Genomic DNA, 16,461 nt, shown 5'->3' on the forward strand with positions numbered 1-16,461 from the left:
TAATGTGCACTGAAGAAAAGCCCAAGCTGCTGTCCCTCTTAGCAGAGTTTGCAGCCAGGCCATGGAGAAATTCTCCACTTCAGGTGAGGCCACTGCTGGCTGTGTCACTGCAGTGTCCTGTCCTGAGAGCACTGGCAAGATGGCACTGATAACACAGATTTTACATAGATAAATGATTCTTTTTCCCCTGATAGTGAAAAGTCAGTGAGGCCAATAAGAGATTGGAAAATCCTTGTTTTGATGTGTGTCTTGAGTCCTCGTATGTGAACGAACAGACGCAAGGATACACTTGTAGGTTTGTTTCTAAGATTGTGACACCCTCTGCTGGTAAATACATGAATGTATAAAGCAGCTTTGCACAAGCAGCTTTGCAATCAGGGCGGAAACATCCCCTTAACAAAACAGGGTTCTTTCTGTCAAGAAGGTTTCCTCTTACAAATGTAACATTGTCAAAAGAGAAGTGTTTCATAGTGACCTATCAATTTTGACAAAGTTTTCATGGGAAAATGATGTTTTTTCTGGATGAGTTAAATTTACTTTGAAGTAAAAATGCTTTAACATTACAGAGAAAAATGGTGATTTTTTTTTCCTGGATTCATGCAGTATTTCATTAGCCACACACCGTTATGTTTTATGCCTGGCACAGAAGCAGGTGATAACCTTCTCCTGTAAGTCTGCATGGCAATATGTTATTGATCATGATTCATTTACTTACCAAAGGTATTTGGCAGCAAGGCTGCCCTGATTTAATAGTTCCCTGAACTTCTGATTCTTTTTTCCATCTTTGTTTTCCTAACTTTTCTGTCTTATAATATAAAAACGTTGAAAGTTTTGGAAAGGGCTGGTGAGGGCTATAAGCCCAGAAGCAAACATGCTCATGCCATATCAAAGTCCCACCACTTTTAAGCTTCTTGAAAGGGAAGGAATTGGTTCCAGATTCTCAGGATGTGGCAAGCTGTGTTTAAAGAAAATGTGTGCATTTATTATTTCAAGTCAGTTCAATCAGAACTTGATTCCTTCCACCCCCTGTGCCACTTGATAATTTTATAACAGGCCTGTTTGAAGGAGTCATCTCCTCATTGTGGGATTAGATCTGTGTCTCACTAGCACCACTGGATTATTCAGTTCTCTGGCTGCTGTCACCAGGCTTCACCCCTTGTGCCTGAAATGACAAGTGCTCATTCACACATGAACAGGAGTCCTTGGGAGGGTTCAGTGCAGTAGTCTTGAAAATTATTTCCTGGGTTCTCTTACTCAAGTTTTCATGGCCAATTTGAGAGTTTTTGGTTGCTTAGTGATTGTTTAATATCAAGAAGGAGGTCTTGTCTGAGCACAGGAAAGCAAACTGAGGTCTTGTGTGTTTACTTTGGTTCCTCTGGTTGATGCTGAGCAAGTCACTCATGCTCTGTACAGTCACCAGGGAAGCAACAATTTATTCATTCATTGGAGGAGGATGAAATATAATTAATTGGAATGTTGTGTACACAGTCAGCATCCTGCTTATTATTTTTACTTGCGAGACTGTGTACTGCAAACCAAGGGGACAACCTGGGGTAGCCACCCATTAACTGTCCCGCCTAAAATTGTGAGTTCTTTGGCTCGTAGAATGAGCCCTTTGATTTCATGTAGAAATTAAAAAAGTTGTTCTTGAATTGAGTTCTTAGGGGGGCACCAGCTCCAGTGTGGGTGGGCGCATTCATTAGAGGTACGGAAGGATATTTCACTGTACGGCTCCTCAGAAGGCGCTGAGCTGGGAGACCACCAACGTGATTTCGTGCAGAGGAATTTCCAGCCGTCTGACCAGAGGACTCTGCTTGTCTGGTTTGGATTTACATCAAGAGGCCAAAAATAAAAGCGCATTTAAATCATTAACTCACATGTGATTAAATGCCGTTCACCTCTTTCAGTAGCTCCATCACACTCTGTGGTTTGGTGTGTGAGGTGGGAAATGTCTCTCTCAGTGTGCTGTGTATGTACACGTGCAGGAGAAATGCACACACACGTACAGGGCTGGAATGGAAACTGCCTTATATCAGCTTTACACTTGGAGTTTCTCCTGCTAAGCAGAGGGTCAGACCCATAGCACAGGTATGTGCACAGGCTGAATTGTGCATGCTGATCTTTCCTAGAAGCCATCATATGCCTCTTGTAATAAGCAGAAAATCTGTTCACTCCAAACCCCAGCTTAGAATATTCACAGTAATACCAGCTCCATGGTCAGACCCTCTGTGGCACCTGAGCCAGGGGAAGGAGCTTCTTGATGTGGTGGGGCAGCCTGGGACATGGTGACAAGCGTGGTGTGGTCTGGCTCCAGCAGCAGGAGCACAAAACATCTGTCTCCAGAGCATTTCCACGCATGGTGGGGAAGGGTAGGGAGTCACCTCCTTCTCTCCAGCCTGGCTTCTCTCAGCCAAAGGGGTCATATTAAAACTGTAACTGTGGTATGGCTTCCCCTGAGTCTTTGGTCCTTCTCACCTGTTCTGTGCCTAAAGGCTTTCACCCTGTGCCCAGAAAATTCCTGGCAAAGCTGTTCTTGAGATTGCCAGAGCAAGTTTAAAAATCTGTTTGAATGCTCTTATATAGATGGAAAATTTCCTGTGACAGGGATTTTGGATCAGACTCTGATTTGGGACCAACATTAATGCTTTATGCTTTTTGAACAGATTTTCAAGGTGCCATATAAATATATAGGCAAAAGTATAAATATGTGTGTGGTGTCTGTGTATCAACCTACCATTACATTTTTTTATTCTTTCTCTTTAGTTGAAGAATTTCCATTTTCCACTGCAAAGCCCAAATCAGTCCAAGACAAGCCACGGTTTGTCCTGTGGTGTGACAGTACCAAGCTTTCTCTGTCATACAACCAGGAAGGACTAGAAAGAGCTTTTAAAATTGTTTTAGAGGAAAGGACTTGCTTAGTGATGGAACATGTCAGGATCACAGTTCTCCTAGTGGAAGGTGTCCCTGTCCCTGGCAGGGAGGTTGGAAATAGATGACTTTTAAGATCCCTTCCAACCCAGGCCATTCCATGATTCCATGATTCTTTAATTTTGGCCTTTTGAAGCACAAAAAAAAAAGAAATCTATTTCAGAACATTTTAAACAAGTTTTTATTACTCCCCCTGAGCTGAATAATGTTGGGCTCATGGTAGCTAAAGTGCTTGGCAGCTTTACAAAACCAGCCCTAATATAAAAAATACCCAGTCTTTAAAACATATGTAAAATAGCTTTTCTGCAACATTTGTGGCACATAAAGTACCAAATACATGTTGGTAAGTGTGATATAAAGCTTTTATTGCCATTCATTTGGGATGACCCACATAACTCACTCATGATATGTTAATAAAACTGTTCACTCTGTCTCCTTATAAAAACACACATATAAAGACCACTAAAACTGTGGTGTAGCTTTGTGCTAACTTGTTAAGAAGTGCTGCAAGTTGTATTTATCATCTGTCCCAAATTGCTTTATCTCCTTTCTGCCCGGTAATAAAAGACTAAAATGCCCAGGAACAGCAATTTGCAAAATAAGTTTTCTTGAGAAATAACTTTTTGAAAGTTCTCAAAATCATGCTGGCTGGAGGCCCAGAGCCATCAATATTCTGTCTGGTACCAGTGACAGCTTTAAGGACCAATATCTTTTCACCTGCCAAAGTTGAGAACTATCATGTTATGCCATTAAAAGGAAGAGGTTTTCAGTTCTCTAAAATGATAACAAGCCATCACCTTAATCTGAGAAATATGTACCTTACAAGGGAATATTTCTGAACTTTACATCTTCTAAGACCTTGTTAATCGAGGAATGAAGATTTCCCGAAGGAAATGTGAAGAACACTATTTGAAAACAACACAAAAGGAATATTTTCTGTAAGTCCAGATGTGATCAGACTGCAGGCTCTCCAATGCAGGAACTTGGTATGCCTGGTTAGCAGCTTTAGATGCAGCCATTCTGGGGATAGTAAATATTTGCAGTAAATTTACTAACAGATAAAATTTTCTGACACATCTGTGCTGAAGCAACTTTGATGACATAAAATACCATAGGAAGGAAAAGAAGTAAAAAAAAAAAAAAAAGAAAGAAAAGATGTATTTCTATAATTTAAAGTTACAGAACATGCTGAAGTCAACAAGGTTAATGACATGAATGACATGATGAAATTAAGGCACTTTCTCAAGCCTTTGCTGAGTCAGGACCTAAATGCCCGGCCAGGCCTAGAGTAAAGCACTTGCAATGGGAACGGTAGTTGGCAGACACTCTGCTTTAAGAGGGAATTATTTCCCCTGTGTGTTTGAATATTCCTCCAAGTGCTGCTGGCTTTACTGGGATGCTTTGTTCTGTTTCCCAGCCGAGCTCCCATGCTCGCACACAGGAGCAGTAGCACAGCTGGAAGTGGATTAGAGCAATCTGGCAGCAGCAGTCCTGGGAGGAATTAAGCGCCTTGCTGCTGGAATGGGAGGCCTAAATTACATTATTATTTAGAACTGAGTTTTAACTTCACTGCTCTGTGGTTTTGCCCTGGTGGGTAGCTCCCTCCTTTGTGATAGGCTTGGTGTATCCTGTGTTCCCCACAGCAAGGACTTAGATGAAGTTATGGCCTTGCTCAGTTCAGTGTCCAAATCATATATAACCAAATGTTCAGGTTTAAACGCCCAACTGCTCTCGATGTCCTGACAGGATTGTTCACAGGCTTGTATTTAGCCATTGCAAGCTATCACATGGTAGAAAGCCCAGTGACTGGCTCCTGGAAGTGAGTTTGCAAAACTGTTGATGACTTCAAAAGGAAAAGAATTGACCCAGGATCTTTTTTCCCCTAAACAGATTTTATTTTATTTTATTTTTTTTTAACTCATGCAAACGTTCTTCATAAAATAACAGGGAAAAGAAGAATGAGATGTAAATGGAAATCAATGTTCCTAAGTTTCTTTATTAGATATATCTTAAATCATTGACTTTCAGCTTGAAAATGGTGCTAGAAATGAGATGACAAAATGGGAATTATAGAAAAAATTATTGTAAAAATATTCTGATTTTTCTGGTTGCAAAAATAGTAATCCAAATTTCATGGACTTTGAGGCCAGAAGGGATTTTGTGTTATTTACCATCATATCCTACAAATCACATCCCAGCAAGTTTTTCCCATTGAGCAAACATGTTAATGTTCCATCCTTAAAAGGGTTTGGTTTGATTGAGAACAGGAGAAACTGATGTGTCTTTGGTGCACTAAAGTGTCTTTGGTCTTTAAGGCTTTTTTCCAGTCCTTGAGCACTGTCTTACTGTTTTCCTTTGACCTCTTGCTGGAATTCCCAATGCCTTTTTCCCTTTTCTAATTGGGGACACCAGAACTGGGAAAAATATTTTTAATACTTGCCAAAAGAGCTCAGTTGCAACAGAGGCAATGTGACCTCCCTACTAATTCTTGGATTATTTTCATACATCCAGACTTAATTATAACTGATTTTTTTCCTGCTCCTTTCAAGTAGGTCAAGGCATAATCAAGATGATCCCTAAGTCATTTCAAGGGGTTTGAAGCAAAAAAAATATCTCAAAAGCAGAGAAACAATGGAAAAGAATTAAGATGTGACTCATTTGTAAATCTCATAGTCTCATGGCCTTTTGTGTCTCTGTAACAATTTTTGAACACAAAAGGCAGAAAAATCAGGAAATATTAAATAAATCTATTTGAGACTGAGATTTTCCAACTGAACTGAAGGATTTGGGGACTTAATAGCTTTAAAATTTCATCCTCAGGTGCAGCTAGCTAGTCATTGCTGTCTCCCTCTCGTGTCTTCACAGATGCTGGAATTAAATAATGTAGTTGAAAACAGTGGAATGCAATTGGGATTATCCTGGTATAAACAGAAACAGACTTTATTCTTCTACATGCCTGGAATTGGAAGAAATTTATATTAAAGATTTAAGCACCAACAGCCTGGTGTTTGTTCCTGTACAGGAACAAATTTCTCCGCTTAAATCTTGGAACACAAGGGGTCCCCACAGCACTGCTGCTAAAGCCCAGCTGCACTCACTGCCAGAATCTCACTTCACTTCTACTTGAGTGCAGATACATGAAGTTAGTTTTCCTTTGTTAGTCCCAGAATCGTCTTATTTGCTCTTTTGTAGTAAAACAAAAGTTTAAACTCTGAGTGAGCACTTAAAAATTGAGATAATGGAGTGATAACCTCACACTACAAATAATGTGTGTTTATAATCTGCAGGCCTTGATTTCATTTTTTAAATTTTGATATTTTTTTTTTCCAAGTTCCTGATGCAAATCAGCTGCTGCTTGTCTGCAGTTGCTTTAGGGACACCTGCACAAGACTAACAGGGCAGAGGTCAGGATAAGGCCCTTGGGGACGTGCCCTAGAAATGATGCTTGTCACTTATGTGCTGCTACAGGGTCACGGTGATTTGTGAAATGCAAGTTCGGTGCTGTTCTTCCTGGGGCACTTGTAGACCAGTAGTTTTACATTCACTTGCTTCCTGCCCTCAGGGTCACTTGGACTCCTGAGAGACTTGGAAATGAAGCTTTTCTTTGGTGTCATTTGAACACCTGGGTTTTCTTCTTAAAAAACAGCATTTGAAGGTGCTCTGACCGCATTCTTCATGATAATGTTACAAGTATTGCATTTATTTCTTGCCTCCATTGTAAAAATGGAAAAGAAAATGGAAGGAGGAAACCTGAGTTTTCAGTAAAAGAAATCTTTCTAAATGCTTGGAAACATGTCTAATTTACCATTTAAGGCATTATTTATTCACCTCCTTCGCTAGGTTTAATCTGGGAGTAGGACAGATGGTATCACAAAAATAGAAACATGCCAAGATGCTTCTTCTTTTTGTTATATTTACTGTTTATCATGTCTAACCTGATAACCTGAAACACATTTCCACAGCTGGTGCATTACTGCTTCACTAAAGTAAAGCTTGTGGCCAAAGAGTATTTTTATTTTTTATATAGAAGGTTGCAAGGCAAATGATTGAAATTATTTTTACAAGATCATATAAAAAGCTTGAGAAGAGACTCAAGTCTCCTAAATCCAGGTAACCACTTAATCCTTGGATCATTGCTCTCTGTCTTAAGAAAAGGTAGCTGGGAATTGAGTTTTTCTTTCTCATTCCTTCTATGGAGGATTTGAGATGCTTCTGTCAAAATATCCCAAATGTTTTGGGTGAAGCTCTAATCAATCAATCAACCCACATCATCATTCTGTAGATGGGGTGAGAAGGGAAGGGAAGAGAGATGATGAGGGTGGGATCATCCCACCTAAATCTGTCTAAAAGTTATATATTAGTCATTCAAAAGTCCTGGTTTATTTCTGATCAATGGAGAGAGACATCAATCCATTGCTAAAGGGCATTTTGATTTTTCTTAAAATACGAGTCTAAAGATGGGAGAATTTCCTTTGGAGGTTCCTTTCTTTGCTACTTATAAGGGATACTTGAACAATTAGGTCAGACTAATTACCTAACAATTATATGGCTGAAGTTAGGCGCGGGGAATCTCACCCATAAGCAAATGAACAGATTTTTGATGTGTCTGGGTTTCTGAGGGTGCCTGGGGTCAGCTCCATATTCCTCTGAGTTCTGGATGAAATGTTCCTGGGGCTTAGCCCCTCCATTTCTCTCACTGCAAATACACAGAGCAACATATATGTGCCTACATGTATGGAAAATACATCCCTGTTTATGCCTGGCTCAGACCATGTCTGAAAGGTGATTTATGACCAAGCTGTGTGGCTGTTTCCATCTGTGCCCCTGTGTTTTTGTGACTCACCCCATTCCTGGTGTTTGCTCACCCCAACACTGGCAGGGATTAAAAAAAACCCTTTTCAAGCCCCAGCTCTGACTTGTCTGGAGGATGAACCCCTGTCCCCTGAAACTACTCCAAACCAGGAAAAAGTGAAGCTGAGGAATAAGAGATACTAATTTATTTCTCTCCTGTGTACACAAGCAGGTATTTGTTGATTCATTAAGTGGGCAGAGACAGACAGATCACAGCTTTTCCACATGCCTGTGTGGGCATTCAGCTTTATTGTGGGAACATGCACAAGTCTCTTTTCCAGTGAATATTGAATTATTTATCTGGAGTGGAACATCTTTAATAGGAGAGCTGAATCACTCCAGAAACTCCCTTTGGCCCAGACTTAGGCATCTAAATGCCTTGGATGCATGGGAGCACACAACCTTCATCCTCCTCTGCATTTCCAATGGCTCTCTCAGTGACCTCCCACTCATTTGCTGCTCAGAACTGGGGATTTTATGAGGCAGAAACATGCCTGGAAAGGATGCTGCAATGCTCAAATGGGCAATGTATTTGCCCTGTGGGGAGTAAACCCTAATATTTAAGTAACTTCTAAAAAAAATTGGAGGTATTATCCTAGATCACTTGGGTGAACTGTGAAATTATATTCAAAGGGTAGGATTCATCTCGCCTGACTTCACTTCCCTGAAAGTGAGGTGTCTAGTCTGAGCTAGTCCTTTAGGTTTCATCTGTAATTCAGGCAGCAAGAAGGGCATGTGTGCAGTGAGTCACGCTGGTCTGAATCAGGTGTCTCCGGCAGTTGGATGGAATTACCCTCTGGAGATGCTCAGTCCCTCTGAGAAGAGAGGAAACCTACAGAACCAGCTTAGACAAGGCACCCCACTTGTAAATGGCTGAGCAGAAGAAATCAAGGCAGCACTCAGATCTCAAGAGTTTTATTGAAATCACAAGGGGAAGATAAACTGTTCAATATGGAGTGCAGAGTCACATGTATCGCAGTCACAGCTCCTCCATGGAGAAGAATTAATCTATACAGATTAAAGTTACAATACTCTGTTGAGCCAGCCTGAAAAAAAAAAGGGCAGAATGGAGTAAAAAGAGAGTGAAAATATGAATCCTTGATTTTTAATCAGTCTGTCAGACTAGTGGAATGATATTATTTTCTTACCTTGAATTGCTGTTTCTTAGCTTGTTCCTCTCTCCTACCAGAGAACAGTATTGGGTCTCATATAATATCAAACTGTGAATCTGGAAGCGATCAGGAAAGGTGGTTTGTTTTCTTAAAGGAAAAATAAATCTCAGATGGTTTGATTGAGACTGTGAATATTTATGTACTGTTCCCCCTTTTCCCTCATTGCGTATTTCACCAAGTTCATTTGCGTGTGTTACAGGATAAATCTTACAGGAGGGCAGTGGAAGAAAGCAGTAAAAAGGGAAAACATCAATCAGTGATGCAGGGTAGCAGCAGGAATTGTTCGTTTTTGTACATGGATCACACTTGGTTGTACTTGCCTGGGCTTGACAATTAAGAACTTTGCAGTTGTGCCGAGATCAGCCTCAGGTAGTTTCAGATGTTGGCTACAAAAGACAAGATGTTGCTGGGCTTCAATCACTTTGAAGCCTTGTTGTCACAGGGATAATCACTTTGAAAGAGGGCCACATATATTTGTCCTTGACTTGGAGAAAATGTTTTGTGACAAAAGGTTTATTTAATAAAAATGCCATGGGTGGTGTGAGTAACCTGATTTATTGGCAAATGTGGGTGGAATTTTGTGAATAATAACTTGCTTTGGAAAGTAAAAGTATTTTCTGTCAAACTGTTTGAAACAGAAGGTTATTCTCCTTTTAATTTGGAAATGATATGTTAATTTTGAAGATTACCAGCAATTAAAAAGTGATGCAAAAATGATTGTATGTCTAGGCAAGACTTAACCAGCCATCCCCAAGCATGACTTTCTTGTTCTCATGTTTGTTTAGAAATCTTGCATTATTTTGCTTAAAAAAAATAACTATTTTTGCTCTCTTTTCACATAAATCAAATAGTTTTTATGTTCAATTTGCTTAAAATTCAGTTGGTTTTAGTACTCTTATTGTGCCCTCTATGCTTTGAATCTCTTTCCATAATAACTATCCAGTGAAATCCTTATCCTGCAAGAGGATCTCCACAAGCACATAAAAAAGGAGTCATCTCACCTCATTTTAGCTATTTTAAATTTAGGTAGCCAGTCTGCCTATGAGAGAGAGTGAGAGAGATAGATAAAGTGAGACTGAGAAATTACCACTTTTCTGGTGGTAATTCAGCTTCTCCTAGGTTACTATTTTAAGATGGAATGATTTTTCTTCCAGTGGCTCGTTCAGGCCACAGAGATTGGTGTTTATGTGCTTTGTCTGCTTTGCTATTTCTCCTTATCCCAACATTAAACAAGGAAGGAAATATTTGGAGTTCAAGGAAGGGGAAAAAGAGTCCTCGCCTGACCTCTGCAAATGCTGTGGGTGTGGGCAGCCTGAATCAGTTTTACTTTTTCCAAACCATTTTTCTTTTACTACTTTCTAGTTACTTTCCATTTTGCTTCAGCCTTATTTGATCCACAGAAAACAGAGATGAAAACGACTGATGACGCTGGAAGTTTTATGGCTGGTATTATTTCAGGGGTCAGATTAACTGACTAAAATAGTCTCTTTTGGCTTTAAAAGCTTCTGGAGAAATCCTAATCCCACTGAAGTCAACAGCAAAACTTTCATGAGCTTCAGGATGGCCAAAATTTCACCCTGAGTACCTATTAATGAATCTTTGTCATCTGGCCCTCTGCTTGACTTGCAGGATTGCTCCATGCATTACATTTTCCAATGTTTTGTTCAGATATTGTATAAGTACTCCAAGGCACAAGGGCTTCTCTCCATCCCCTGGAAATAGTTGCACAGGCAATAGTTTAAGGAAGTTTTTGCTTGAAGAGCTGAGGAACAGAGCCAGTCTGTTCTTGGTTGAACTGGAGTAAATATGGAATAGCTTGTTGACAATGCAGAGTTACTCCTCTTTTATGTCAGTGTAACTGAGAGCACAGTTTTGCCAATTATTAACTTCTGTTACATTATTTGTATTTCTGTGCATGTCAGAATTTGTTAATCTCATTGTTCAACATCAAGTAACCTTCTGCTGAAAACAGAACATCATTGTGAATTAGGTGTCATCAGCTAAATTGAACCTCACCCTGTGCATTTGACAGAGGGTAATACATTCATTAAGTGTTCTGTGGTTGCTTTGAGGTTGGAAAGTGCTATTTTTCTGGCTTCTAACTCAGAATTCTTAAGTGATGTTGTTTAAAATCCTAGTTTTGAAGGCAGAAGAAAAATCAAAAAAAGCTCATGATGTTTTTTTATTAATATTATTGTTTACTGTTGGTGGGATGACAGGGCAGGATTCTGATTGCTAGAAGTTGTCTTTGGCTGCATAAGTAGCCCAGAATGAAGTAGAGAAGGCTGAGAGAGATGGCTTCACCATGGATTTTGTCTATACATGGTTAGAATTTCTTGGAATTCGAGGTTATATTAAATATATCGCAGTGAAGGCAATATGATGCTGGTGCCTTTGTGCTTGGTGATTCCACTGCCCAGAAAAATGGTTTCTAGGAGTTCAGACATTTCAGCTGATGACAGGACTCCTCTCTCAGAGCTGGTCACATTTGGGATCTCTAAGTTCCTACTGAAAGTCTGCAGGGTAGGGGAGCAGCTGGAGATAGAAATTTCAAAAGCAGCACAGAGCCACATACTCAGGCCTGGCTCTGCTTGGTGTTGTAATATTGAATCCTCCACCCTGACATTACCAAGACACTGCAAGGGTGTGATTCGAAACTTCAGGAAAAGTTCTCCCCATGGCTCATTTAAGGGTCACCAAAACCAAGTGTAGAAGAGAAAACTCCACTGAATGGCGAGGAAGCTCTCAGGGTGTTTAGTTCAAACCTATTCTTTTAATTTTACTCACTTCAAGGAAGATTAATCCCACCCATTAGCTGTTATCATCAAACCTGTTTAGTTATTTAATGATGTTTCCCAGAGGACAAGTTGCCAAGGGAATTAGGTGCTTAGCCACTTCTGAAATTCACTGTGGGTGGTACTCTCACAAATGGAGAATTAGTAACCTTGTAGATTTTCACTTCTTTTTAAATGTCTTCATCCAGTCTGGTGCTGACTGGTGTTCACATGGCCCCTGCCTTGGTGGGTGCATCCTTTCCTCTGTGTTCTCAGTGGAGAAAATGTAGAGTCATCCAGATTTTCATGAAATAGCCACAGTATAGGTATTTTGGAATTAAGTCCAAGTTTAAGGAATTAATCCAAGCTGAGTTTGGTTGGTAACATGAACCCAGACAGTTCTTTCCTCAGGAAGAGTCCCAGAACATTCAGAGCTGTAGGCTATTCTGGAGAGGTCATTTCCTGGACTCCATTCTCTATTTTTTGTCTTTCACATAATGCTTAAATATCTACTAGTAAGAGAGAAAATTAGATTCTTTTACACATCCTCTTACTTTGCGTGGGGATTTCCCTGAGTACCTTCTCAAGGAACATAAGATTTCAAATCATACAGATTAATCTGAGTGTGTTAGGGCACCTAGAAAGAAGGATTTGCAACATGGATATTTGCATATGGATTTCAAAAAATGTCTTGGAAACCATTGACAGGCTTTAAAAATCTGACATTGTGCACCTAAAATCCATTTAATGTGGCAATTTGGGAATGTTAATTCTCTTAGTTTTTCTAAATTTTTTCACTATTTAATTGGAAGGAGAGCAGTTCTCTCTTATTCCCTATTTTTCTGTTTTCCAGGCTGTTCTGAGAAGTTTACTGGAATCTAAGATCTAGTTTACTAAGAAGAGTTTTGATTAAAAAAATGGGGTCATTGGTGTCATGAATAGCTGTTCAGTTCTTGCCTATCAGGATATAAGATGATCCTGACTGTGTGGTGATTTCACTGTGAGATGTCAGCATCCTGTGGGCTCCAGCAGAGCCTGTGAATTGGGTCACAGATGTATTGAACCCTGAACATACGCTTATTTTTGGCCTAAAGCTGCTGTATGCAAGTGCCAAGCATGAATTCAGATAGTTGTTTTTTTGCTGTCATAAACAGGCTTCACTCCAGGCATTGTTTTTGGGACAGCCATGACGCACTTTGATAGAGCAATGAGAGGAAAAAAAACCCCAAAACCTAATAAGTTCCAGAAAAGTTACGTAAACACACCTCACCTGCTGCTGCTGTCTCTAGGCATGCACCTGGCTGATCCCATGGACTAGCACAAAGCATCAAACATCCTCCTGACACTGGAATATTGCTCAGATGACTTGGAGAACCAACAATCCCACTGAGTGAAGGGAATACTGAAAGTGGTCAGTGTTGAGCCATTTCTCTAAAACCCAGATGTGCAAAATTGAATGAAATCACAATAATTCAAGTCTGTTGGCTCTGCAAAATACACTGAGCACAGTCTGAGGCTGACCAAGAGAAGCAGAATTGTCTATTCGACAGGTGTTATGGGTCAAACCAAAAAGAGATTGCTAAATCCTTTGAGTGCTGCCACACTCCACAGTTCCTACCCTCCTGTGGAAGTTGAGGCAAACGACAGCTGCAGGCGATTAAAGGCACCACTGCCAGCATCTGACAGCAGAATGTCAGTGTCAAAATTCAATTTGAATTGATTAAATGAGGGATGGCAACACTTTTGTTTTATGGATGGCAGCACTTCAGTCATTTTAGATGCTCTGCTTTCAGAAATAAAATTCCTTCCCTCCCCGCTATGTTTGTGGGGGTGTTTTCAGTTGGATCACAGTCATTTCTCCAGTCAATCAATTAAGCCAGGGTTTGCCACTGTGTCTCAAAATCAGCCACAAAAGAGCTGGTGTGGTTCCCTGGTGCTGGGCCAAGAGACTTCAGTGGGAGCAAGGCATCAAGCAGCTCAATCTGACTTCCACTGCTGGCACAGGTTTAATGGATGTTAGGGCAGCAGAGAAATCATGTTCTGTGGTGTTCAGCTCCTGCTCTCTCAGTGGCCCTGGACGTGTTGCCTTTCTCCCTGTGCCAAAAGCACAGGGGCAGCTGACAACAGAGCCTGTGGAGTTACGTGTGCCAGCAAGGCTCTCTGTGAAGGGTGATTGCTGCAGCCCTTTTGAGCACCTGTTGTGGTCCACAAATATCTTTGGAACCACAGAATCATAGAATGGTTTGGATTGGAAAAGACCTTAAAGACCATCTAGTTGCAAACCCCCTGCCATGGACACTTCCCACGATCCCAGGTTGCTCCAAGCCCTGGCCTTGAACACTGGCAGGGATGGGGCTGCAGCTTCTCTGGGAAACCTGTTCCAGTGCCTCACTGTTTCACAGTAAAGAATTTATTGCACATGATTAGCCAAATTTTGCTTGTTTCAATTTGAACCCATTGGTCCTTGCACTTTATCTCCATAGGCCTTGTAGTGCTATACCACCTGAGTAATTCACCCCTAAGTTCAGTGGCAGTAAGTTACTCAGAGATATAAGATTTTACAGTATTAGGCCATTAATACTGACTCCAGGCCACATCTGCTGCAGGTATAAATCACTGCAGGTAATTTTCACCAGCTGAAATTCTGGCCTTAAGCCCATGAGTCATGTTGTTATTTTTCACATTGTAAATTCTTGCTGTTTCTTATTTATGTTGCTTTAGCACTTTGGGGCACTTGTGGGGGACCAGGACTCCATCATGCTTTCCACCCTTCAAACAGAAACACGAAAGACCCTTCTTTTCCCCGAGTGTTTGCAGTTTAAGTAACGCACAAAACTGCACCGTTATTCAGCTTTTTGTAAGTGCGTTTTTGCCAGAAAGCTTTTCTGTTGTCCTGGCAGTGAAGCATCAGAACACAAATTTGTTGCCTGGGTTGCATAGTTTGCACTCTGCGGTAGAGGTCTAGGTGGCATTTGAAGACTGGAATTTGTTGGAGCCAGCAGCAGTGTGGGACACGATCCTCAGTAACTGAGCTAAGAGGTCTGGAGTCCCCTCTGTTGTGAGACTATTTGAGATCTCTCAAAAAGAGCATTTGCACCCAAGCTGAACCTGAATTAAATGGGAATTTTTAACACTGGCTAATATCTCGTCTCATTTGTAGCATATCTTTCAGCTCTGTGGAGCTCTGGTTAGCATCTTTGGAATTATTGCTATTGCCTTTAATTACTCTGCAAGGGTGTTGAAAGAAGCAAAACTAAGACTTGATTGGGCTGAAGCAATGCTAGAAAATTCTGTTTCATTGCAGTCCAATGTGGCTGGTTAGAAAAATGAAGGAGTGGTGTACAGGGTTCCAGTTCCTGTGCAATGGCTTTCAACACACAAGAAGAATATCATAGGCAATATGTGGTTTTTTGGTGTATCATCTTGACAAGCTGTTTTTTCCTTCTGTGATCTCTTCCACTGCTTTTTGTTTTTTGTCAGGAGAAGATATGGTACAGCAAGGTCCCTGTATTTCTTTTCCCACTGCAGGATGAGCTTTATCCTCAGGCAGATGTACTTTGCTGGGCTACTTTGCCATTGAATTGTGTTGGCTTTGGAGCACAAATTAACAAAGAAATTGGTTCTTGGCTTTTTTCCTAGACACTACTGTAGCCATAGACAATGAGCATTTATAAACAATTCTTATCCTGCTCTAATCACTTATTCTTTACCTTTTTTTGGCAAAGCACTTGAAAGGGGCTTGGTGAAGGCTCTGAAGAAGCTGGATGACTACCTGAGAACTCCCCTGCCAGAGGAGATTGATGCAGACAGCACTGAAGAGGAGAAAGTGTCTAAACGCAAGTTTCTGGATGGAGATGACCTGACACTTGCTGACTGCAACCTTCTGCCCAAACTTCATGTTGTCAAGGTAAAAGATGACATGAGATGGTCAAAGAAGCCTTGCTCTGACAGCTGAGCTCCAAAGCCAACATGCATTTCAACAGAGAGTTCTTAAGGCCTAGAAGAGCAGTTTGAAATTCACTTCTGCTCATCAGTGTTTCCTATAGGTTAAAAAAAGGAACTTTATACCTAGTTCATGGGAAAACTATCCCATCACTTCTTACTGGTGAAGACAGTACTAAATTCTAGGTGCCTTGTCTCCTTATTTTTACCCTGCTGCAAGTAGCAGCAGTTTTTTTTGTATTAATTAGTTCCTAACGCCCTTAAGAAACATGTCAAAACGTTAGTCAGTTCCCACCCATTTGTAAGTTAAGAGCAGCAATCCATCTCTTTGGGGGAATATTTATTCCATCTGGTATTTCACACAGAGAATTTAACAAATCATAATCATTGCAGAGGTCCAGGATTTAAGATGTACTACAGTTGCTGGTATAGTGCAAATCATGTACATCATCTTGACTTCTAAATGTTGCATTTATTTAATTTATCAGATGACATGTTTCTTTAGAGTAACGCAAGTACCTGGCAGACCTTGGCAAGTGAGTGAGCTAGGAATTAAAGCCAAGTCATGCATCTAATTTGGCTCTGTGAGCCAAAACATAAACTGAGCCTGGGAGCTGACTGCACACATGCAAAATGAAAAAAAAAAATAATTGAAAAAGCACATAAGTCACCAGGTAAGAAATGTGATAATATCCTCACAGGTCTATTGCTTATTCTGGCTCATCTTCATTGCCAAGATTGGAGTCAGACAATGCAAAATAAATGTGTGGCCCCTCACTGGTTCTTGTCTTCTA

General features: G+C 40.6%; 1 protein-coding gene across 2 annotated transcripts in view; it reads left to right on the forward strand.

The window, feature by feature from the left end:
• CLIC5 (CLIC family member 5) overlaps positions 1-16,461 on the forward strand; it is an 82,643-nt gene that overhangs the window by 55,603 nt on the left and 10,579 nt on the right. For both annotated transcript variants that reach the window (XM_005528766.3, XM_005528767.3), the window contains one exon: positions 15,451-15,632. In XM_005528766.3, coding sequence (XP_005528823.1) covers positions 15,451-15,632 — 182 coding nt within the window. The remainder of the gene's footprint in view (positions 1-15,450; positions 15,633-16,461) is intronic.

Source organism: Pseudopodoces humilis, chromosome 3 (assembly GCF_049639895.1).
Source record: "Pseudopodoces humilis isolate 2021_Gansu_Grassland_sample_001 chromosome 3, ASM4963989v1, whole genome shotgun sequence".
Lineage (NCBI taxonomy): Eukaryota > Metazoa > Chordata > Aves > Passeriformes > Paridae > Pseudopodoces > Pseudopodoces humilis.